This window comes from Lithobates pipiens, unplaced genomic scaffold (assembly GCF_037356315.1).
Source record: "Lithobates pipiens isolate NorthernLeopardFrog02 unplaced genomic scaffold, aLitPip1_a1.2 Scaffold_22, whole genome shotgun sequence".
Classification (NCBI taxonomy): domain Eukaryota; kingdom Metazoa; phylum Chordata; class Amphibia; order Anura; family Ranidae; genus Lithobates; species Lithobates pipiens.
This window is the reverse complement of record NW_027507784.1, coordinates 302514183-302538881: the sequence shown is the minus strand read 5'-3', so window position 1 is coordinate 302538881 and position 24699 is coordinate 302514183. Positions and strand designations below refer to the sequence as shown.

Genomic DNA, 24699 nt, shown 5'->3' with positions numbered 1-24699 from the left:
TTTAAAGGGGGAAAAGGTATTTTATAATTTATTTTATATCTATAGAAAAATATTTTGCCTTTAATTTCCATTTTAAACTGAATGAGTCGTTTTACAAGGTGATCGTTTACAATAAATTTAAGATTGCGCATATAAAACACAGCATTCATAAACTGAGCGGTCTACACAAACCCTTCACCAGATTCTACTTTAGATCCTCACTTTCCAGGTCTCTCAGCCAAAAATTGCATAAGAATACACACAATATGGAATCTAGTGTACCTACCCTGGGCTATAATTAATCTCTACTGGAACCTGTAAGCCCCAGTTCACACATATGCAAATGTGGGAACCAGTGCGATTCCAGTGCCGTTTCCTGCATCACATCTCCCCTCGCAAGCAGTGCACACTGCCCTCTGCGAACCGCTATGGGCATCAATACAAAAATGATGAAGCATATAGCAGTAAAGAGCTATGCTTCCATACATGTAGGAAAGAAATATGGGCAGATTGACACCAATTAGCAAATGTTCTAAACTTTCTGGCCTATGCCCTTGGCCCTACCCAGAGCTGCATAGCAACCACTCAAATCAGTTTGCATGGGTGTGAATCACATGCGATGTCCGACATCGGATATGTGTGAACCCAGCCTTAGAGCTGCCCTGAGATCCAGCAGATTCCAAACATTCTCCAACTGTTAAATTTAAGTGAAGTTTTCAATACTATAGATATGAAATCGCTTCTACCACAAATTCAAAAACAAGGCCTGACGCCCAATACAAATAAAGATGAAGTCTCCAGGAAAAGTTATTACCAGGTGGCGAGGTTTATGGGTGGATTGCATTATAGGTTGAGGTTGAAAATTTGGTTAATTATGCAATGTACACTTTTTTTTGGGGAGCTGTGTGTACTCCCCAGGTATGTACTGTACAATATAATGGATGCATGTACTGGATTTGATACAGTATGTAACCCTGTGTTGCCTGGTTAAGAAAACAAGTCCTTCTAAAAATAAGATCTGTACTTACTCATCCCACAACCCCTGAACATGAATATTGTCAACAACCCCTAAAACAGAAGGAAGAACAAAACACCACACTTCAATATAGAATATTGACAAAAACAGTATTTTTTTGTAAATATATTATGTTTGAGGTGCAGCGTTTTGGTTTTCCTCACCCTCGTTTTGGGGTTGATTATTAGCAATAAGCTTTTATGACCGTCAAAAAAAATAAAAATAAAATAAAAACACACACACATATTGAGGTGGCATTTTCATGTTAACTACCTCTAGTTATACTCCTATATGCATTTTAAAATTTTGGATGGAGTATACAACTCTTACTGCCATGAGAATACATGGGTGTAATGCAGTTTGGTTCTAGACCTGAGCCTATATTAAAGTGAAAGTGAAAGTGAAACTAAGCCTATCGATTTAGCGGTTTCCCGAAACAGTTACATTCAATGCATGGCATGAGAACTGTCACAGTTGCATGTGCTCTCAACCAAACCGTCAAGCCATCAGATGGCCGGTGTCATAACGGATTACATGTGCAGCACCATGGCAACCTCTGATCCAACAGAGGCCAAGATGGCAGCATCCTTGACTGTAAATGATAGGAGGGTTTATTTGCAGTTTAAGTTTGATTTAAAGTTATTCATGGTTGGATGTTTGTTCACATATTAAAGTCCACCATATTTAAAAAAAAAAAAAAAATAATAAAATAAAAAAAGTGGCCCCTGCAGATTTAGACCATGTTGCCCTGGTATGCACCACATTATGACAGACTTATGCATGCCATACAAGGAGCAAATTTCCCCCATCAATACAGATAGTGTTGACAAGAGAATCCCTCCCACCAAGCCATTGTATTCTCCCGGTAGGGGAGAACGCCCCCCCCCCCCACCCCCACCCAGAGAAGACAGATTAATGCCAGCAGCTATAGCAGCCACTAGCGATAATTGCATGAAAAACCTGGCAAGCTGGTGTACCCAAGTCGATCGGTCAACTTGGTACATTCCGTCTGCCCATACATGGTTGGAATCTCGGCCAAGATTTGAAATGTATATGGCCGGCCTTACCTGTCAAACGGAACGTTCCTGGCGCTGTGCTCTCACCACTTCCGCTGATTGTGGCACTTCCCATCATCACCCAGACTTTCTTCTGGGTCCAGTAATTTTGGACATCTGAATAGCCAGGCTATTGATATCACTCCCACACACATGCATCAGTGTGTCACTTTGGTTACTTGAATGGCCAGGATGCAATGACGCTACATGGCGCAGGCTGTTATAAATGAGACCTGGGCTGTGTATGTGCGGCTCAGAACACATTACCACTGACAGGCATTTATGAGAGAAGCGACCACTAGGAACTTCCTGCCTGTCAGTGTTTTTTAAAAAAAATTGGCTTCAATACCACTTTAAAATGTCAACATCTTCAAGAACATTAATCTTCTAGAAACCTGTGCGGTTGGTGATTAAAATATAAAGGACTATTCTCATAAACTGGTTATATATGTTGCCCATGTTCAGAGCACACCTGGTTGAGATGTTCTAACTGGCCCGTAACACCACAAACTGAAGGTTACCTGTTCTGATAGCTGAAGTAGGCAGCATCACGAGGGATGGTACACAGCTGCTTCCCATAACAGCATAATGTCTGTGGTGAAAATTCAAACTGGCAGCAAAAACAAAAGTAGTAAAATTAGTTGCAAGTCCCCCTTCAATACAGTGAAACACAACCTGCGTTTATATATATATATATATATATATATATATATATATATATATAATCTCTTACCTTTCGGCCACAGCAGTAACCAAGAGACTGCATGACAGGATCAATCTCCTGCTCAAACACCTCCGCAAGCTTGGTGCAGTACTTGTAAACCCGGGAGGTCTTGCGATTATATAGCCAGGCGTTGTTAAACATCAGCCATACATCGTCCACATACTGCCAAGGCTCTTGGTACTGCCCTGTATCAAGCTTCCGCTTGATAGTCGATAAGTCCATGGGGTTTTTCACAATGTCAAAGTAATCCTAGAATACATGGAGGAATCTGACATCAGCATACTGCAGGTCCTAGATCAAAGATTTAATGTGCTCTAGTGACACCTACAGGTAAAATGATGCACTTCCCTGCTAAGCTACAGAAACATCAAAAACGACATGCTAACAGATACCGCACAGCTGTCACTTGCAAATTCCTTATTAGAAATATATTCTACTTACCGGGATTCCCAGTAACTGTGGGTCAACAGGCTGTCTAAAAGGCAGAGACTCTGGATCTTGTCGGTATAGTGCTTCTAATGTGGGCATTAGGGCCTGACGCAGCTCTTCTGGCTTAAATACTGAAACACACAGATTAAAAAGTCAGATTTTATTTGCTGCTGCAATATTATTTGTCTGCTGTGAAGATATAAAGCAAGTCCAGCAATGACATACTCTTCTTGCGTGGCTGAGAAGGTGAAGTGGAAGGAGGGGTAGTGCTGTTGCTGGTGGCCTCATCCTCTTCTTTAATCTCAGTTTTAACCTCTGGCTTCTTTTCCTCAACCTCCATTGCTTCTGTTTTTACCTCTGTACTCTCAGGTGGGGCTTCCTTTACTGGTGGGGGAGCCGCTGCCTCCTCCTCAACCGGCTCCACCAAACAAAAACAAAACAAAAAACAAAAAAAAAACAAAGGCGTGCATTAAGTATCAAGTAATCAATGGGTTAGTATCAAAAGGTGGGCATGCTAGAACAATGTCCCCCAAGTATAGTAAAAAAAGATGCGAAGTAGCCAAATGTTAGAAAAGGGAACGAGCACAAATCAGATTTTCAGAAATTCCTCATTACAAAAAGAAAATACTAATTGTTATTTACACTGGAGTTTATCATTGCATAGATAGTAAGACAATCACATAAAACAGGCCAGTCAAATCAAACTCCCTGCATGGGAAGACTTGCACACAGCAGACATATTCAGTTAATAACTTTAACATTTGAGGACTTGATATGCTAGGAAACGGCTAAATTATAAAAGTTGGATCATTCCATTAGCATTTGCTAAAGACTAAGGCCCCTTATACGGGGCGGGCTCCATTGGAGTCTACCTGGTCAGCGTGGAATCTGTCCACCGATACCCGCTGAGCAGGTGGTTGGCTGGTCTGTGTCCGATTATGCAGATAGGATACAGACACAGCCTGCTCTCTATGGGCGATCGCATGTAAATGGCACGCCTGTCCGTTTACACATGAGTTCCATCCAATCTGTTTTTAGACAGGATCACATCAGATATTGGGCAGCTGCAAGCCGCCTGTGTTAAAGGGCCCTTAGTCACACTTTGCCACACTCTGTACTGTTCTCAGTGGTCACCTCCGGTTTTGGCTCTACCACAGGCTCGCAAGGCTCCGGTTCCTCCATCTTGACCTCTTGCTTGACCTCCGACATTGGGTGATCAGGGGCTGATGGGTTGTCGGTGCTGGCAACTGAGGCAGGTGTGGGCACCCGGTTGTCAACACTTGCGGCAGGCTGAGATAACTAGAATAAAAGTTGGAAATTTTAAATTAAAGTCATCAAACAGTCTACAGAAGTTAAGCGTCACCTCTATAGAAACAAAGTAACTTACTGGAGTGCCAGGGGCCACTGCATGCACGGATGATGGTTGCAGCGGAGCTGGTTGTGGTGTCGGCACAGACTGACTGGTCACAGGCGTAGGAGGCTGTGGAGTGAGCTGAGACTGAGCAGCTGCTTGTACAGTTGGGGTGCTCTGTGCCTGCATGGCATTGGGGACGGAGCCAGGTGTTGGCGCTGGTGTCTGTCCAGCTGGGGGCAGCGGAGTGGAAGGCTGTGCAGGTGCTGCTGGCTGTGGAGGAGTCATGCCACTCGGTGCTTGGTGTTGTGTTGGGTGTTGCGTTGGGTGCTGGACAGGGGGCATGCCAGTAGGTGAAGCATTGACTGGAGGTGGAGTCTGATGAAGAGGAGATTGGGAGAGAGCTGGCCTTGGAAGCTGACTTGTTTGTGGACCCAACAAGTTCATGGAGTTGCTGATTGGCAAAGATGCGGTGGGTGCCTGTCCCTGCTGCATAAAAAAAAAAAAAAAAAAAAAAAAAAAAAGATACATAGATATATATGTATATATAAAATAAATACCACCACATTGCATTTTCCCCATTTTTACATATTGATTAAATTATTTAGGACTTCATGCACACACACCATAAATCCCTGCATCAGAGAAGCTCGTAAATGTGTCTTCCAGCCAAACTCTCTAAAGCTAAATTGTTCAGAAGCAGTTAAGCCAACAGTAGGTTGTTTTAACAAAGAACATGCTAATTCCATGAAAACAAGTGCCTGCTGAGAATTGAACCAGAAACCAATGTCACACTGCTGAATATTTATCCATTCCAACACCAATTATTCGTCCTCTTTTTCACAAGCAAGACATTTCCTTACCTGTGATACTGCCGCCGCTGCACCCGTCTGTCCAAGGGCCACTCCAAGTCCTCCAGTATTGGTAGGGAACTGCCCTTGCGGCAAGAATTGATTCTGCGTCTGTGCGGGACCCATTAAGTTACTGGCATGTGTTCCCATCATGCTCTGAGGCTGGGACATGCGGGAAGGAGACATCGCTGCCATCTAAAAAAAGTCATACAACCAACAGCACTTTCAGAAATAGATTCCACGGGATAAAATAGTATGTACAAGCATGCTGACAATGCTATTTTTACAAAATTTTCCAAATCTTAGCAAGTGTCCAAGATTGACCTGAAACCTGAGATAAAGGTCTAAAATGTCTAACATTGGAGGCAAAAGTCCAAGGGACCTGCAGTTCCATAGGTACCAGATAAAAAAAAAAATAGTAAAGTACCAGCTTCCTTACATTGCTACCTGGTTCCAAAATCTACTGGGCTCTTGTCTAGACATTGTATAACACCGACAGGGGTACTCACAGCTGGCACGGATCCCATGTTGTTCATCTGCGTGGGGTGGTTAAGTGGGGATGCTGCACGAGGTCCCATTGGGCCAGAAGGAAGCTGTACATTTCCCAAGGGCATGCTGTTGAACTGGTTCATTCCTGCTGCATTTGAAAAAAAAAAAAAAAAAACAGAACAAAATTTAATAGTGGGTAGACTAAATTGACCATATTTTGGCCTGCTGCCTAGAGATTGGATGACAGTTATTAGAATATTGTTTGTGTCTTACATGGCAGATACACAAATGTCAAGCTCATTTGGGGTCAGATCATTGTAAAAATGTTTGCTGGTAACATTGATGCACAACACACAGGTCTGTATGCTACACACCATTTGTGCAAGTGACACCAAAGTGGCCCGTAAAGTGCCATCTAATGTGGAATGTACTTTCCTTGCTAAAGAACATTTTTTCTTATCGAGCCATTATGGGTGAAGTTCCACTTTGAGTTCATATATGGAAATAGTACGGTAGTTGATTAGGGCACTCCTACAAGACAGCACATTAATGGGTATTCTGAAAGAAGAAAAATCTGACAGAGCATAAAGCTAGTAAATAAAGGATTTGAGCTTCATTTCCTTTACTTTTCATTAAAATACAGAGGGCCAAAGAGTGAATGGCCAGACTACATGAAGAACAACATTAGAAGTGTCATGCCTCCCCTCTAGGAAAACCCTCCCATGAATATCTGTAGGCAGAAGACACCGTAGACTTGTTTTTGGACTAAATTTGTATCTCATCTACATTTAGTTTACAGAAACTCTGCTCGAGAGGAAAATGCTTTCACCAAATAAAGCTCTCTTAATATGATTATACAGTATTTCTATAGGGCAAGCAGTTTGAGCAGCGCTTTACAACATGAGGGCAGACAGGGCGGTTACAATACAATTCAGAGGCAGAGATCAGAGCTCTCCTCTGCACAATCATCCTAGTCTACCAGAAGCTGAGGATTACAAAAGGGGGAAGCAACGCTGCTCTCACCCAAGCATACCAAAAAGCAGTTATTTCAGCATCTACACCCAGACCAGTAAACCCCCAACTTTCATTTCTATTACAGAATGGTTTTATTTATATTGTATATGGCTTCATCTTCTTACTTTATTGGCAATTTTAGTCATTGATATTATTTATATCATTGTATAGTTTGATTTTATTGGTTTAGAGGTTTTGTGCACCATTTTTAATTATTTTGTTATTCAATAAAGTGACTTCCACCCCTCTAGCTAAACCAAGTTAATTTTACCATACAGGAAAAAAAAAAAAAATAAAAAAAAAAAAAAAATAAACACACACACATCAACCAGTGGAAAACGCAATACACCCCCCCCCCCCCCCTTTTTTTTTTTTTAAAGGCAAACCAATAAAAATATAGAAAAACTTGCAATACCTGAAGCCATTGGCATTCTATTCATAGACACTGAAGACATTGGCAGAGGGCCATCTGAAAGGTGAAAGAGATGAGGGTAAGTACAAAACTTTCAGAACTCTGCTTCTACTGTAATTTAATCTCAACCCTGTGTTACTTACTGGCTGGTCGAACAGCCTGTGCTTGGCCTAGTGCAGCAGCCGCAGCCTGTGGAAGAGCTGACGCCTGTGTTCCAGGTGTCTGTAAGGCCTGATTTCCCATAATCCCTTGTTTCTGTAGACGAGACCTTCGCTTCTCCTCCAGCTCCTTTTGGATTTTGTAGATTTTCTCTGCCAGTAAATGGTAGTACTCATCCTGGATAAAAGGAAAACACAATGAAGTAGACAAAAACAAGCTGAAGTTTAAGCTAAACGTTCTCACACTTTCTACCTAATCTGCATACAATTTCTCAATTACTTTTCTTTCCTTCTTAGGAAATGGGCAGGGTTAGGGCCCCAACAATGGCAGACAACATCTAGATCAGGGGTCCTCAAACGACAGCCTGCCAAGGACATTTATTCAGCCCACCCCACCCAGGGCCAGACTCCTGACAGGCCAGGCCTCGGGGAGGTACGGTTGTAACACAGCGGGATACTGCTGTGTCACAGAGCTCACTGTGGTAAAAGTCCTGCCTTCCTCCTAGACCAGATCGTGTGATAGAGGCAGTGTTCTGTCTATCACACAAGCTGGTCTAGGAGGAGAGCGGGACTTATCACAGCACGCCCAAACTTTTCACAGTGAGCCATGACACAGCAACAGGAGATACCCAATATGCACACATACTGGCTGGTGAGACATTGTTTGGCACAGTAAGGCTGTGTTAGGGGGCTTGAAATGATGGTGTGGGGGCTTGCAGTGACTGGGCTGTGACATTGACCATCTCAGCCAAAAGCAGGCTCATAGTTCCTATTGAAATATTAGTAAGTTTGTTGATTTAACTTTACTTGTTCTTCATTTTAAATATTGTATTTGTTCCCGTTTTGTTTTTTCACTTCAAAATAACATATGTGCATAGGAATTTGTTGATAGTTTTTTTTTTTTTGTAAACTATAATCCGCCCCCCTAACAGTCTGTGGGACAGTGAACTGGCCCCCTGCTCTAGATGGACAAAAAAAAAAAATAAAAAAAAAATGCATGTATCTTCTGGCTGTGTGTGCTGTAGCTTGCTAATGCAGCAGTGCATGTAGAGCCCAGATGATCTATTTTTCTATGCAAAAGTAAACCCACCAAGAGTAATGTTTAGATTTGGTTGAAGGCGGAGGGGGAGCTGTCATGGTCAACGTCCTTCTGAAAATGACACTTGCCCTTGCTCTCATGCTGACCCCATGAACTTAGTATTCAACCTTGGAGAAACATATGGACCAGTAAACCTAAAATGTTATACTATATTAGATGCCACATTAAATAGAACCTCCCAATTGGTGCATTTGGTCTCCTTACATGACCTAAATTTAACAGAAAAGGGTCATCTTGTTGGTATAGTAGGCCTTGTGACAACCACAACAGTGGTGCATGTTTTATCCCCCTCTAGCCTAAGTCCAGCTTATGTAAATGCAATGATTAAGGCATTGAGGTTTGTTGTGATTCAACTAAACGGTTTTGCACTGATCACCAGAACATCCCTGGACAATACATACCCTGCTGTTGGCAGACTCATACATGTCACCCTCAACCTTCCTAGCGTAAGCCACCAGGTTTTCCATGCGCCGATCTTTCAGGGCTGCTGGGTCAGGAGTGGGGAAGATTGCTTGCACACTGTAGTAAAAAGATATGGTATACAATATTCATCATTGTGAAACAGTATATTTTACATGTTACAACTGTACCATAACACTAAATCCCCTCTCCTGTGTGATTAACTTACAGTTTGTGGACAAGATGGTTTCGAAGATCCTGAGTCACGTGTTCATGCCAGGCTTTTCTCACCCCTGTTGTAGAAGGTGGTGCTGCAGTAGGCATGGTACCCAAGTTACCAACACTACTGGGATTAGTGCCATCGTTCAGTAAAGAACTGGAATGGGGGGAAAAAAAAAGTTCAAAGGGATTAGTTATACATTATTAAAAAAAAAACTTTACTAGGACAGAAGAGTTGCTGAGATTACAAGAAACTCTAAAAATATCTAATGTAACCCTTTCTGTTAAACCTTTAACAGTGCACATTTCTTTTATATGGCACACTAAACACGTATGTCAGTAGTAGGGTTGTAGTGATACCACTTCATGACAGAGTACAAGTACCGATGCTTTTTTCAACTACTCGCCGATACCGACACTTTTTTTTAATGTCATGTGACAGTGGCACTAATCCCCTTAGACACATAGAAAAGGACTGAGGGTATAGATTCCCCAGTCCCCCGCTCAGCAGCCTCAGCTGCACTAAAGATGAATGGAGAGGAGACAGCGTCTCCTATTCATAAACTGAAGCATCGTAAACACAGTTTATGATGCTCAGTTATAAATGGACAGTCAGTAATCACTGACACTGTGCATTCAGGAAAGGAAGGCCCTGGTAAATGACAACATAAGGGGAGCTGTAGGAGGATAAAGGGGACACTCGGGAACAAAATCGGTGCGGTGTCGGGGAAGTTATAATTACCGATCTCCTGTGTGCTTCTCTTCCTCCCCTCTCCACGGCTTTCAGCTGCTTTATCGAAAGACACACAGGGAGAAATCGGTGATTATAACTTCCCTGCCACCGCACTGATTGTTCCTGAATGTCCAGGTATCTGATTAGGCATCAGGAGCATTTGCAGGAGTTCAAGTACTCCTGCAAATATTTGCTATCAGGACCAATACCGATACTAGTTTAGTTACAACCCTAGTTAGTAGTCAGTTTAAAATATAACATGCGCAATGAGTGAGAATGCAGATTGTACTGTATATGCCAGGAAGATTAACAAATTTCATATTCCTGGTCATGCTGCCAGTTTCATTGTATATAGTTCGGTTTTTTTTTATGAGCCCAAAAGTGGTGGGTAAAAAAAAAAAAAAAAAAAAAAAAATATGCAGCACTAATAGTACACAGTAATCATGCTTTAATTTAAAATCTTTTAATCGTTCGAGAAGTGGTAACCCTCTTTTGGACAGACAATACCAATTAGCTGTTTAGGAGAACCCCAAACCAAAGCTGCCTGTTTGTCGAATCGGCATGACCTTTACCAGGCAGGGCTACAGATGGGAAGGCCTGTAAAAAAAAAAAAAAACCTGAGAACTTGGGGCAAATAACAGTTTTTTTTCTGTGGTTTTCAAAGCATGAGCAGAGAGCTGCTGACTGCTTTGGCTGTACTTCTCCTTTAATGAAAGATTTCTGAGACTTGTAGCCTTAAATTATTGCAGAGTATTAAAGTGGATGCAAACCCACTCTCATCCTTTCTATACTGCCATAGTGGTTATTTAAAGGATATACACATGCCTCCTGCATGTATCCTTACCTGTCAAACGTCTCCCCCTGTCTGTTATGAGACCCGAAAAACTGCAGATTCTGTGGGTGGGTCTGTTGTATGGAACTCAGTGGGTGGAATTGTGATGTCAGTAGACTCCCCACCAACCTCTACACTCCCCTTGTCAATATGCATTTTCTACTGAACCTGTGCTATGATCACTAACATCCCGTCAAAACCTAGAAGAGTTACCACATGACTTCAACATGCCCAATCATACTAGGGTGGGGAGCAGCCAATCCTGGGAGAGCTGGAGAAGAAAGGAAGAGGGGTTCTGAAGTACACAGAATGCCTCGCTCATGCATGAGATATGTAAATCACCTGTCACTCACAGCAAGGGGGAGAACTGACTCCAATTTCTGTGTGTCAGTTTTTATCTCACCAAGATAAGCGGTCTTCTCAGAGCTAGATTAATTCTTTGTGGCGAGACTGAACACAGATGACATGAAATTCTGTACAAGGTGCAAGCCTTAATTTTTATTTTTTTTCCCCCCGTGTTTACATCCACTGTAATGCAGTTCTCAAAACAAGATATATATGCATTTCTGCCACTAGGGGGCACTGCAGGGGAAAGGCTCCAGTATAGCTGGCTTGTGAGCTCCAACTTGTACCTTCTACAGCTGGGTGATAGCTTGTTCTCTCATGCCCGAATTGACAAGCAAGAGGGTAAATCTGTCCAACAAATTCGTTTATCCTTTTTTAACCTTTAAATTTTTCCTATTAAATGTTCTCCACCATCACAGCATGTTTCCCTATAGTCTGGTCAGTAAATAGTTTTTTCGTTTCCTCCTCTCAGGAAAATTGTGAGACCAACATCTAGAGTTTGGAAACATTTTCACAGTTTAATTTCTGTTGAGAGCAAAGCTGCAATTTGCAAATATTGTGAGAAGAAATATTATTTTCCAAATGCTACAAGGAAGACAAAAAACACATCCTGGCATGCCAGAGGTGCTCTAAAGACACTAAAAAATACTTTATGCAATTAAATGATGAGGACCAGAATTAAAGTGCGAGTGGCTTTTGTGTCCAGAGTTCTCATTACAGAAACACGCTTTCTGCTGCTTATGGATCATCACAAAGTGTTTCTTCTCCAGCAGCATCTTCAAGGAGTAAGTGTTACAAACCACGGCCTCCCAAAAATACAAAATACCTTCATTTATAGAGAAAAGGACACCTGAAAATCTGAATATTGTTCATGCTCTTGCAAGATCAATATACGCTTCTGGATCAGCATTGTCAACTGAAAATACATACTGGCAGGAGGCCTTTACATTATTACGAGGGAAAGGAGGCTGTGTACCTGTTCTCATGTATAGGTGAAATGTTCTCATCATATACAGTCTTTGTTATTCCATTTGTAATAAAAAATACAATTTTAAAAAGTGTTGTTTATTTACTGAATAAGCTGAACTTTAATTTCAAGCATAACACTTTTATATACACTGCATTTCACATTCCCAGTGTAACAAAGTTACGTTCAATTTCTAAAACTATTCCACACTGAATTTTTCAATTTCTCCAAAAAAAAAAAAAAATTTCCCTAGAAAAAAAATGCCCCCCCCCCCCCATGGCTTCAACATTTCCAGAAATGTAAAATTTATAGACAGGACAACTGCAGTTCGTATGCTTGCGCACTTAATGTCCAATCAGCTGTTCTGTCGGCTGTTCTTGATGCTTGAGGTACAACTAAAGCCAATTTTTTGCCTTAGATCCAGCAGGAAGGAAAAAAAGAAAGGAAAAAACATTGTTCAAATACACTAAAAAAAACAATCCTAGATGAGCTTTTCCTACAACAATTTGAAAGAAAAAGCTTGATAGGTCTGCAGCGTATAAATCTCAGTCACCCAGTCCAGTCCCTTACAAATACACTCAAAATTCTAACCACATGTTAAGACCACCTCACTCACTTTGTGTTTGCCAGGGCTGTGGGAAGAGCGGGTTCACTGATCAGGTTGGTCTGTTGGTCAGCAGCCATTCCACCAGCTGAGTGATTCATTGGAGAACCTATAATAATCAGAAAAAAATATTACCCACCATAAGACACAAAAGGTGCTATAAAAAACAAACACGCATTTAGTCATTCATAAAAGGTGACAAGGGTTTCCAAAAGTGCCAGTAAAATCCAGTGTCTGCCAAGCCACAAACAACCCAACTACTCACCCAATGTACCCAGGCCACGGATCTGCTGATGAACTTGGGTCTGTGTAGGCTGCTGCCCAGGGCCCTGAGACTGGTTACCGTAAGGAAGCCCCAGTGCAGCATATGCCCTCTGCATGGAACTAGGATCAATGGGATTGGGACTACTTAACGATGGAGCCGATTGCTGGGTACCACCTACTGTCCCAATTGTGTTCTGTACCCCACTGGAAGGGGATCCCAGGAGAGCTGTGAAAGAAAAGATGAGAAGTTCACGTATTTAAAATGGATGCAAACACACAAATGCCCCAATTATGCTACTGAATTAAACAGCTTTTATAACAGAACATGTTCTTTTATGCTTTGCAGAAGTGGAAAAACGACAGCATGTTTTAGGTGGTAACAATCATATATGGAGACCAAAGGAACTTAAAAAGATGTCAGGAAGCAAGTGCTTCCATTGCTCAAATAAGCCCAAAGTTAGATGCTAGCTGTAATATTTTTTTCTCCATCTGACTCCTGGTGATTGCTCAGTGCTAAACTCTAGTTTCACAGCGATCAAAACAGATGAAGAACCAGAGAATAAATGACCCATTAGCCAAAAATATTTTGTGGCCGATTTTTTTACCTTGTAATAGAACTCTATTGATTCACATACATTTTCTATCAATTCTGAGCAGGTTTACATCAACACTCCAGCCTTGGAGGTAGATACTGGTCAACATTCATATGCAGAACAAATAGGCAGTAAACTAAAACAAAAGGACCAATGTGTTGAAGAACATTGCCTATTTTAGTTTACAAAAACCGGTTATGCCTTACTGGGCTGCCGGCAACCCGAAGCATCAAAGTGTTTATTTGCTACAACAGAATAAAACATCTTGCTTCATTTGCATTTTGTATGGGCGACTGGAAGACACCTGGAGCCCAAGCATCGACTGCAACTACTTATCAGGATTTGAGATTCCGGTTTGAGTGTGTTTTTTTCTGATCACGGTCATTTTTTTCCATTTAGTGTCTATCCTAATAGGCCCACAAATAATACCATCAAAGACACTTACGCTGCTGGTTCCTCTTGTCACTGGCATTCTTTAAAGGTAGGCACACAGGACAGTCATGCCGCGTGCAGTTTTTCCAGTGAGAAATTATCTGTCTTGAGGAAGCGCAATGGGCAACTGTAGGATAAAAATAAAAAACATTTGCCAAGTCTGTGCAAAATACATGAAACCATTACTGGGATTACTTATTTTTTTTTTTTTAGCAAGTTGATAATACTAGTCTCTTAGAGATTTATATCAACTAAATGCAATGCAAGCTGAAAGAGATATGAATGGGTCTCAAAGTGACACTTTTTTTCTAATGAAAACATGCTTTAGGGTTTTTGAAACATTTGCTTTAAAGGCTCAGCCGACATGAAACCGGTTTTAGATACAGTGGACATTATGTATGGTGATCAAGTTCATGTAGAATTCTTAAGCAATAAGAAATTTACACACCAGACACTTGTAAGAAGAAGAAAAACAAAAACACATGGGATGGAAAATTAACCTAAAACCTCGCTGCCATAAAGCAGAAAAGCCAAGGAAGGTGGAAGCATGGGACTTTCCAAGTGGTGAAAGGAGAAAGCAGTTACTTCAAGGAGGTTTAGAGGTAGAAACAACTTACCTTGACAGGCCTTCCCAGCCTGGCAGTGCGTCATGTGATTAAGTACATTTTTCATGGTACGGCAGTGAGGAAGTGCACAATTCTGCATTTCACCATTTGACTGTTCTCGCCGCTGACACTTGTGTGCGTGGAGCAACAGCACCAGCTGCTGTTGGATGAGTTTGCGTTTTTCTGGGTCGGCAGTGGGGCCAGTTCCCATGGAGGGAGTTGTACCTATGCCAACTTGCTGAACTTGTGCCTGTAAAGGAGACTACAATAGAGAAAAAAAAATAAACACATATTCATGATTGTACAGGACAAAAGCTAGATTCAAAAATTAAACACAAAAAAACGTAAAGTGCAAGAAAACAATTGTGAGACAAGGATATACATGAAAGCAAAGATGTCAAAGAAATAGTTCTGTTAATCCCTTCCTGCGAACTGCCTCCTGACCCTTTAAGGGTTCTTTTTTTTTTTTTTTTTTCTTTTTTTTTTATACCACTCAGTGTAAATCTATTTAATTGCTATGGGACCACCTCAGCTTTCAGCTCAGTGTCCCTTCCAACAATCACATCATAGTGGTAAGTGTTTTTTTTTTTTTTTTTTGGGAGTGTTGATACCAGGCTTACTATTTTTCATATTAATCTTCTAATCCCTCTCTGTCCCACACTCCCATCTTCTTCCTCCCCTTTCCCCTAACCCCCCCCCCCCCCTCCTGCCTATCTGTGGACCACCTTTTTCTATTTTTTCCATAAGTACTTTAATTTCTATCTAAATTGTACCTTGTAGTATCTTGACTGTGCCTATTTAGGGCTTCCTCAACCCCTCTGAGATGAGCCATTTCTTCCTGAAATCTACCCAGCACTTCCATTTCCCTATAATTGGAGTAATACTCTGCTCTTCCCGGCTACTTCTCAGACACTCCATTTTATAGGTCTTTTCTACCGAATCCACCCATTCCCACATTAACAGAACTTCCTTCTCTTGCCATTTCTTCGGTATTAATTTTTTACCTGCATTCAGCAGGTGGGGGATCACTGATTCCTTATATTGTCTGAGCCCGATTCTTGTCCCATGGAATAACACTACCCAGGGGTCAGCCTTCACCTCTTTGCCTGTAATCTCTTTAATGTGGGCTATAATTTGGTTCCAATAGGATTTTATTTTTGGACAACTCCACCACAAATGTGCCATCGTGCCCACCTCTCTACATCCTCTCCAACATTCCCTGGCGCCATCCTGCTGAAACTTGCTTTTCCTCTCTGGGGTATAATACCATCTCATCAAACATTTAGCGCTCATTTCCGCCGTTCTGGCGTCTACCGCCGAGCCATGCACTAATTTAAATATTTTCCTTACTATTGTGTTTTCTGGTTGTGATCCTAATTCCCTCTCCCATTTTTTGATGTACGCAGGTACCCCCAGCTCTACTCCCTCTAACAGCATTCTGTACCATCTCGAAACAACTTTTTTTGCTGTCTTTAATGTACAGAGTTGTTCCAACGGGGTCAGATCTTCCGCTGTTCTAACCCGTACAGGGAGTTTTTTGATAAAACTCGAAAGCTGAGCGTACCTCCACTCATTAATTATCATCATCTCTTTTTTTTTGTGCCAACTCATGATATGGTGCTAGTCCCTCCCCTTTCATTACATCTTTTAATTTTACCTCCTCTTTAACCCAATTCCCTCCTATTTCCTGACATCCTGGTAAGAAAAAATTATTATTCTTTAATGCTATAAGTGGTGAATTGTATTTTCCGTTAAATTGCCTATATATCTTATCCCAAATCCGCAATGTGTTTCGTGTAATATTATTCCCTTCCAAAAATACACTTCTCTCTAAAGGAGGATTCCAAATTTGCTTATCTAATTTTGTTCTACATAAATCGTGTTCCAGTCTCACCCATCTTTTCTCTGTGTTATCCCTTATGCTCCATTCACTCACTCTAGACACCACAACAGCTTCATAATAAGTCTGCGCATCTGGCACTGCTACTCCACCCCTGTTCTTTGGTTGTCGGAGTGTAGCTAGGGCCACCCTGGCTTTTTTATTTTTCCAAACAAATTTCATTAGGATAGATTTTAATTTTGACAAGTAAACATTGGACAGAGGAATAGGGAGCATCTGAAACCTGTATAAGATCTTAGGAAATATTATCATCTTTAATGAATTTATTCTTCCCAGCCATGATAATGCCCTATAGCTACACCTTTTACATTCTGCCTGTATCTCATCTAGTAACGGGATATAATTACAACGGTACATTTTCCTCTCTGTTTTTGCTAATTTTATCCCTAAATATTTAAGCTCACTCTTCCACGGGAGTTTCCAACTTTATTGTACCTTTTGTGCCTCTCGCTTGTTAATATTAATATTCATTATCTCCGATTTTGACCTATTTATTTTAAAATTTGAGACCTCCCCGTATTGGTCGAGAAGCTCAAATAATTTAGGCATAGATGTCTTGGGGTTGTTCAAGTAAATTAAGATATCGTCCGCAAAAGCGGAGTATTTATATTCCACTTTTTCCACTTTCACCCCTTCTATCCCCGGATCCCCTCTTATTGCTGCCAGGAGTGGCTCCAAGGAGAGCACAAACAGGAGGGGCGAAAGCGGACAGCCCTGCCTTGTACCCCTCTCCATTTCGAAAGGCTCCGACACATACCCATTAACTTTTATACATGTCTTTGGATGTTCGTACAGTACCTTTATCTTCTGTAACATCTTAGGTCCTAGCCCCATCTTCTCTAATGTCTTAAACATAAACCCCCAGTCTACTCTGTCGAAGGCTTTCTGTGCGTCCAACGACAGGAGCAGACTGGGGGTTCCACCCTGTCGCATCTTTTGAAGCAGGAGGAGTGTCTTTATTCCGTTATCCTTTCCCTCTCGTCCCCCTATGAAGCCCGTCTGGTCTGGGTGGACCAGTGATGTCATTAAACCCTTCATTCGCTCTGCTAATATTTTAGCATATAGTTTTGTATCCGCGTTTAACAGCGAAATCGGCCTGTAGCTGGTACACTGTGTGGGATCTTTGCCCTCCTTCCGTATTAGAGTAATTGTAGCCCTTAAATCTTCATTACTTATTCTATATTCTTCTCCTAGGCCATTCATATACCGACACAATTGGGGAACAAGGGCCTCTCTAAACGTTTTATAATATAATGTTGTGAAACCGTCTGGTCCCGGGGATTTTCCTGGTGCTGATTTTAATAATGCTCCGACTATTTCATCCTCCGAAACTGGCCTTTCAAGTATGTCCCTTTCCGTGGGGGTGATTTTAGTCAAAGTATTTTTCTCCAAAAATTCCCTGATCTTCTGCTCTTTATCTCCGTTTTTGACCTTTTTCTTACTGTCTGTAAATATCCGCTCAAAGTATAGTCTAAAAGTTTCTGCTATATCTTTGGTAGTATAGAGCACTTTTCCATTTTTATTCTTAATTTCCCCAATGAAATTTTTCCTTTTTTTCTTTTTTAACATTCTGGCTAAAAACTTACTTGATTTATCTCCCCATAAATATTGTTCCTTGGCCAACCCTTTAAACGTCATCGCCGCTTCTTGGTCCAGAAGGTCCTTCAGCTCCATCCTTACCGTTAATAACTTTTTAAATACCAGGTCATTTTGGGGCAGACTTTTTTTTTATGGTCTTGTTCTAAACAATGTATCTCACTCATTAATTTATTGATTTTTTCGGCTCTCATTCTTTTCTTTTTAGATTGCATAGATATCAGTATTCCCCTTATATAGGCCTTATGCGCATCCCACAACGTGTTACTTTTAATTCCCTCTGTATCATTAAATGTAAAATATTGATCGATCTCACTCGCGATTTTTATCCTGTCCTCCTCCCTAAGCAATAGCTCCTCATTCAACCGCCATCCAGAGAGGTTCCTCCCTATCCTTGAGATGTTTAGGCATAGTTTTACCGGGGCGTGGTCCGAAAGAGTCATCACTTCTATCCCTGAATCCATCACATATTCCAATAGCCCATGGTCTATGAATATGTAATCAATGCGTGAATACGTCCCATGGACTGATGAATAGAAGGAATAATCACGTGACAGGGGATTGTTTGCTCTCCATACATCCACTAATTGGTTGTTATATAGCTTTTGAACTATATTTTTGTGTGCTGCGCTTTTCATCTTTTTAACCTCCGAAGAACTATCGACTTCCGGGTTGAGGCCGAAGTTTAAATCTCCCATCATAATTACATAACCTGCTTTAAAGTCCATAAGTTTATATAATATCTTATTTAAAAAACTAATTGGGTTGCTATTAGGAGCATAAATATTTACTAAAGTACACTCCAATTCCTCTAATGTACCTCTTAGAAACAAATATCTTCCCTCTGCATCGCACATTTTTTCCTTCAACTGAAACCTTATTCTTTTGGAAAACCCTATCGCTACCCCTCTACTTCTGGCTGAAATAGTATCACTATAGAACCAGACTGGGTAGTTATTGGAATATAATCTAATGTTTGATGCGAGGGAGATATGTGTCTCCTGTAGAGATATAACGTCAGCCTCCTTTAAGGGTTCTAAAGGCCGTGATGATTATGGGGGGCATTTGGGTTATGTGAGTGCTGTAATTGGCTGTCACATGATCGAAAAGCCCCCGATCGCTAGTATGCACCAGGAGCGTCCCGATACCCGCTGGCTACTACGGGTCGACCGATATTCACATTTTTCAACGTATCGGTGAGCAACCGACCAATATTGCTTCAATGGGGTTGTACCAGGGCATCAACCCGGTACCGTTCCTTAGGCTGGGTTCACATTGCAGCGATGCGGGAACGCCGTGAATCCGCTGCGGGTTCCCGCATCGCATACCTCCCGGCGGCAGTTCAGACTGCCCTATGCGAACTGCTGGGAGTGTCAGTAAAACGTTAATGACACCCCTAGATCAGTTCGCATATCGCAGTGCGATCTGCAAACTCGGACAGGAATCGGATTGCATGGTGTCAACACCCATGCGATCCGATACTGCTGCGGACCAAAAAAAGGCTCCTGTGCGAGTTTGGGCCGGGTGCAACGCGAATTCAGCCATACTATCTGTATGGCTGAACTTGCATCGCACAGAGATCGCATTTGATTTGCACTGCAGTGCGGTGCGAATCACATCCGGTTCTCGGAACCCGCTGCAGTGTGAAACCAGCCTTAGAGCGGACAGTCAGCTTTCTTGTAATAACAGGTGCGGCTAAGCAGTCGCTCGGCTGTTATTACAAGCAGTGGGAAAGGACCCCAACCCCATCCAGCCATTTTGAGACCTGAAAAAAGCCAGAATCAGCTTTGATCGAATCTAGTAACCCAGAAGCGATGTCATGACATCACTTCCCTTTTATTGGAGCCTTAAAGGTGCCAGTTTAAAAAACATTGTACAGTATTCAAAAACGTAGATCTTGCCATTTTGAATACTTTCAAGTACAGAGGAGGGGTTTGGGGTCTTATAGACTCCAGAACCCTCCATAAAAGGTTCAATTCCTTGATAACATTTTTTATTTTTAAAAAGGACGGTGTAAAAAACAAAACAAAAAAAATAGCTGATATCAGGTGCCAATATTAATTATCGGCCTGAAAGGCAGCCGAAAAATCTGTATTGGCCCTGGAAAAAACGCTATTGGTCGACCCCTACAGGCTACTGTCAAAAGAAATGGCTGCACCTCACGTAGGCGCCAAGTAAAGTTTATTGGAATATCAAAATGATACCAGAGGACACCAGCAGTGGTCAAGGTAGACCAGTTTCACACAACAGAAACTGGCTACTGTCCTGGGAGCGCGCTCTCAGCACACTAAATGGTTTACACAGACAGGTCAACATATATGTAGCCACTTGGCGCTAAGGACCACAAGCCGAGAGGCCACATATATGTGTGTGGCTGGTGTGCAGAGGTGAAGGTAAATAAAAGTTAGAAAAAATGGGGGTAGGTAGCGTTTTATGGCAGAAGAGGTGAGGTACATTTATAACGCAGTTATAAATGTGCCCCCAAATATCTATTCTGCCACAAAAATGCTTCATTATTTGCCAACTGACCGCTATGCATGTGCAACGCAGACTATGGACACGGGTGCTGGGATTAGAGGTCGACCGATATGGGTGTTTCTCTGGCCGATGCCGATATTTAGAAATCATGGCGGCCGATATATGATGCCGATTTTTTTGGGCCGATATGTTAGGCCGATTTTATTTTATTTATTTATTTATTTTTAATCCCCCTTGATCTAACACACCTTTCCCACTGGGGCGTTTTAAGGCGCTTTTGGGCTAAAAATAGCGCCTGTAAAGTGCCTGTAAAATGGCTCCCCTGCAGTCTGTGTGAAAGACAGAGTGCTTTCACACTGAGGCGATGCGCTGGCAGGATCTTAAAAAAAAGTCCTGCAAGCAGCACGTTTGGAGTGGTGTATACCGCTCCTCCACCACTCCTGCCCATTGATATGAATGGGCACCACTGCCGAAGCGCATGCAATGCGATTTGGCAGCGGTGCTTCATGGGCGCATTTAACCTCTTCCTTGGCCGCTAGCTGGGTTATATGTGCCCCACTAGCAGCCAAATAGCACCGCTAAAATGATGGTAAAGAGCCGCTAAAACTTGCGTTTTACCATCAACGCCTGTCCGCTCCAGTGTGAAAGCGGCCTTCATACGTGATACAGAAAATTTCTTACACTTAAACATTTATTAAACAAAACAAACCTCCAATCAGTTTACTTGTATGTATGATTTAGATAAAAAAAAAAAAATATATATATATATATATATATTAAATAAAAACAGAAAACAGGTAGTCAAAACTTTTGGACAAAAAAAAAAAAAAAATGGGCTAACTTTACTGTTTTTATTTTATTTTTATTTTTTAAATGGTGTATTTTTTTCCCAAAAAAATGCATTTGAAAGACCTCTGTGCAAATGCCGTGTGACATAAAATATTGCAACAACCGCTATTTTATTCCCTAGGATCTCTGCTAAAAAAATATATATCCTTTTTGGGGGGGTCTAAGTGATTTTCTGGCAGAAAATACTGGATTTTTTACTTGTAAGCAACAAGTGTCAGAAAAGATTTAGTCTTTAAATGGTTAAACTGAGAACTTCTACACAGAGATGACTTAATTCATTGAAGTGTAAACATTGTATCTTTCTGTTCTTTTCTTGGCAGCCTGCCCAGAGTGGAGGAAAGGGTTGCTATGACGACTCAGTCAACTTAGACCATTCTATACAGAAGTCATTTCAAAGTCCCGCTGTAGTTCTAAATCTGCTTTTTATCAGCACAAATCGGCCGATGCCGATTATTTAAAAAACGGCAAATATCGGCCGATATATCGGTCGACCTCTAGCTGGGATATTGAGGAGTTACATGATCCGTGACTGATTAATGGCTAAATACATAGGCATGGGACCTGGAAGATAACCGGCAGTGATAATGTGGTGTAGGAACCTTAGTGTCCCTTTCTCAAGAGAGCCAAGACCCCATACACACTATTAGATTTTCTGCAGCTTTTTGTCTTCAGATTTACCAAAACCAAATAATATGAGGTCAAACCTTAAGGCCGGGTTCACACCACAGCGATGCGGGAACGCCGCGAATCCGCAGCGTTTTCCCGCATCGCACACCTCCCGCCGGCAGTTCACACTGCCCTATGCGGACGGCTGGGAGTGTCAATGATATGTTAATGACACCCCCAGATCCGTCCGCATATCGCAGTGCGATCTGCAGACTCGCACAGGAATCGGATCGCATGGTGTGAACCCCCATGCGATCCGATTCTGTTGCGGACCAAAAAAAGGGTCCCGTGCGAGTTTGCTGCGGGAGCGATGCAAATTCAGCCATACTATCTGTATGGCTGAACTCGCATCGCTACGTAGATCGGATGTGATTTGCACTGCAGTGCGGTGCGAATCACATCCGGATCTCCCCCCGCAGCAGTGTGAACCCAGCCTAAGAGTTTCAATTTGTATGTAATCAGGCAGGCCCTTGCACTACAAGGTTTTTGTAAATCTGAAGATAAAAATCTGCAGAAAATCTAATATATTGTGTATGGGGTCTAAGGCTCCATTCACAACACTGCTTTTTTTATGCTTTTTGCAGAAATGCAGGACTTTTTTTTTTTTTTAACATGAGTTAACACGTTCAAATTAATGCATTTTTGTGCCTCTGCATTTTTTGGAAAGGGACGGACTATTTTGGTTCAATAGACATGAATGTAGAAGCTGCAGAAAAGCATGTAGTGTATTTTTACCTCTATTTGCGTTTTTTTTAAAATCTGCCCAAGTTTTCAAACCCCTCCCACGAAACACCACACCCCCCACAAAAAAAAAAAAAAAAATGTAAAAAGCACAGCAAAAAGCATGCTAGAAACGCTTAAAAGCAGCATGCATAGATGTGAACAGAGCCTAAGGTCCCGTTCATACAAGAGAAGCTCTAAAATGCTCAAAATGCCAAATCCCATTAATTTCAATGGTCCCTATTCCCATACGAGCGCTCTGTCGCCTGAAGAAAGACACTTGTTGCTCAAAAAAAAGTACATGAGCTGTTTGTCAGATTACAAGTGTTTTTGGTCCTATAGACTTCAATAGAAACTCCCAAAAATGGGCGACTTCAGCATTTTATCACACAGTTTCTGCTCAAACAGCAGCTCACCACCTCGCCTCCACCTGGTGCGTTCCACTGGCTACACAAAAATGCCTGAAGCTGTAAAACGCTTGTAATACACTTTAAAAAAAACAAAACTCAAAAGCATTAGTAAATTGCTACGCTCACGAGTGAATGCAGCCTGAAAGGCAGTCTCCCATACATGCACATTATATCAAAGCTCTGGAGGTACCACTTTCATACATTTTTGCTTTAAAAATATTTAAAATGTATTACTGTTGCCAGTATTCAAAAACGTACAAAATTCCATGAAAAAGCAAGCCGCTATTAAATTTCAAAATTTGTGGTAGAATAATTATAGTTCTCTATAATTATAATAAATTTAATAATTATAGGTCTCTATATTAACATTCCAATGAAGGATGTTCTGCAATTTTTTTTTTGACAACACCAAAATAAAAAAATACAACTTACCATGCTGGGCACATTAGGGACAGGTGAGCTTTTCATATCTGAGGGAAAGGGAGGAAGGCTGTTGGCCATGCCAGGCTTGGTGGGAAGCTGTGGATTTACCCCTTGGGCTCGAATTTGTTGTCCTGGGCCTTGGTTAAAAGTTTGTCCAAAAGGGCTGTTGTTGCTTTGAAGTCCCATCTGTAGGGGGAAAGATAAGCAAACATAAGAACTGGAAGAGAACCCAAAAATTCCAGATAGTAAGAATGAGTAGTGTACATTAAAAACACAAAATTAGGATTGTTCTACCAGCTGTAAAATATTTTTCTTGGAGATCTTTGAGGGACACCGGAAGTCATGCATCTTCAGGATACACTGCTGTCCACAAGGTGACTGGACACTGGCAAGCATAACATTTAAGGCCAGCCCAGGATAATCATAGAAACACCTAACAAGGCAGTACTATTAGCCTGGGCATATTTACAGAGGGATAGGACCTATTTTCTGCAATGGATCCAAGAAAAAGATTTAACAAGTGCAAATTAATCCTATTTTCCTTTTTTATAAAGAAATAAATTAGTATTGCATTCTTCAGCACAACCATAAATCTTACGGAGAGTAATACACAACTCAGAGGTACAGCGGTTATCACAATGCTTATAGAGTAGCATGAATCACAGCATATGAAGGGTACAAAATAGTAAATGTGGATAAAGCTCATTATGTGTTAGGAGTGTGACTGGTAAACTAAACTAAAGATTAGGGCTGAAACAACTAATCGATTAATCGCCAACTAATCGATTACGAAATTAATCGATTACCATTTTCATAATCGATTAATCGGCCAGTAACATAATGGGGTTTAAAAAAAAAAAAAAAAAATGAGCCCTTTATAGTACAAAAATATAATCACTACTATAAATATTACTTTCACTGTTCTACAGTAAAAAAAATGAACCCCTTCCAGTAGTGATTATCTGCTTTTTTTTGTACTATAAAGGGCTAAATTTAGTCTTTTTAAGCCCATTATGTTACTAAACGTCTTAAGCCTGGTTCACATCTATATGTTTAATGATGCTTTTTGCAGAAATGCACTACAGTTC

The 24699-nt window shown here is 41.3% G+C and overlaps 1 protein-coding gene across 2 annotated transcripts in view; it reads right to left on the bottom strand.

Annotated features, from left to right (window-relative positions):
* The window catches only part of CREBBP (CREB binding lysine acetyltransferase), a 112024-nt gene that overhangs the window by 10575 nt on the left and 76750 nt on the right, over positions 1–24699 (bottom strand). The window contains exons 3-19 of one of the 2 annotated variants that reach the window (XM_077449266.1): positions 23621–23797; positions 14582–14831; positions 13978–14091; positions 12941–13165; positions 12688–12784; positions 9205–9351; positions 8978–9095; positions 7463–7655; positions 7323–7376; positions 5914–6041; positions 5417–5599; positions 4590–5042; positions 4337–4501; positions 3428–3620; positions 3215–3333; positions 2783–3022; positions 2571–2659 (exon numbers count right to left, since the gene is read on the bottom strand). In XM_077449266.1, the coding sequence (XP_077305392.1) occupies positions 2571–2659; positions 2783–3022; positions 3215–3333; positions 3428–3620; positions 4337–4501; positions 4590–5042; positions 5417–5599; positions 5914–6041; positions 7323–7376; positions 7463–7655; positions 8978–9095; positions 9205–9351; positions 12688–12784; positions 12941–13165; positions 13978–14091; positions 14582–14831; positions 23621–23797 (2945 nt within the window). The remainder of the gene's footprint in view (positions 1–2570; positions 2660–2782; positions 3023–3214; positions 3334–3427; positions 3621–4336; positions 4502–4589; positions 5043–5416; positions 5600–5913; positions 6042–7322; positions 7377–7462; positions 7656–8977; positions 9096–9204; positions 9352–12687; positions 12785–12940; positions 13166–13977; positions 14092–14581; positions 14832–23620; positions 23798–24699) is intronic. The other variant, XM_077449267.1, reaches the window with a different exon arrangement.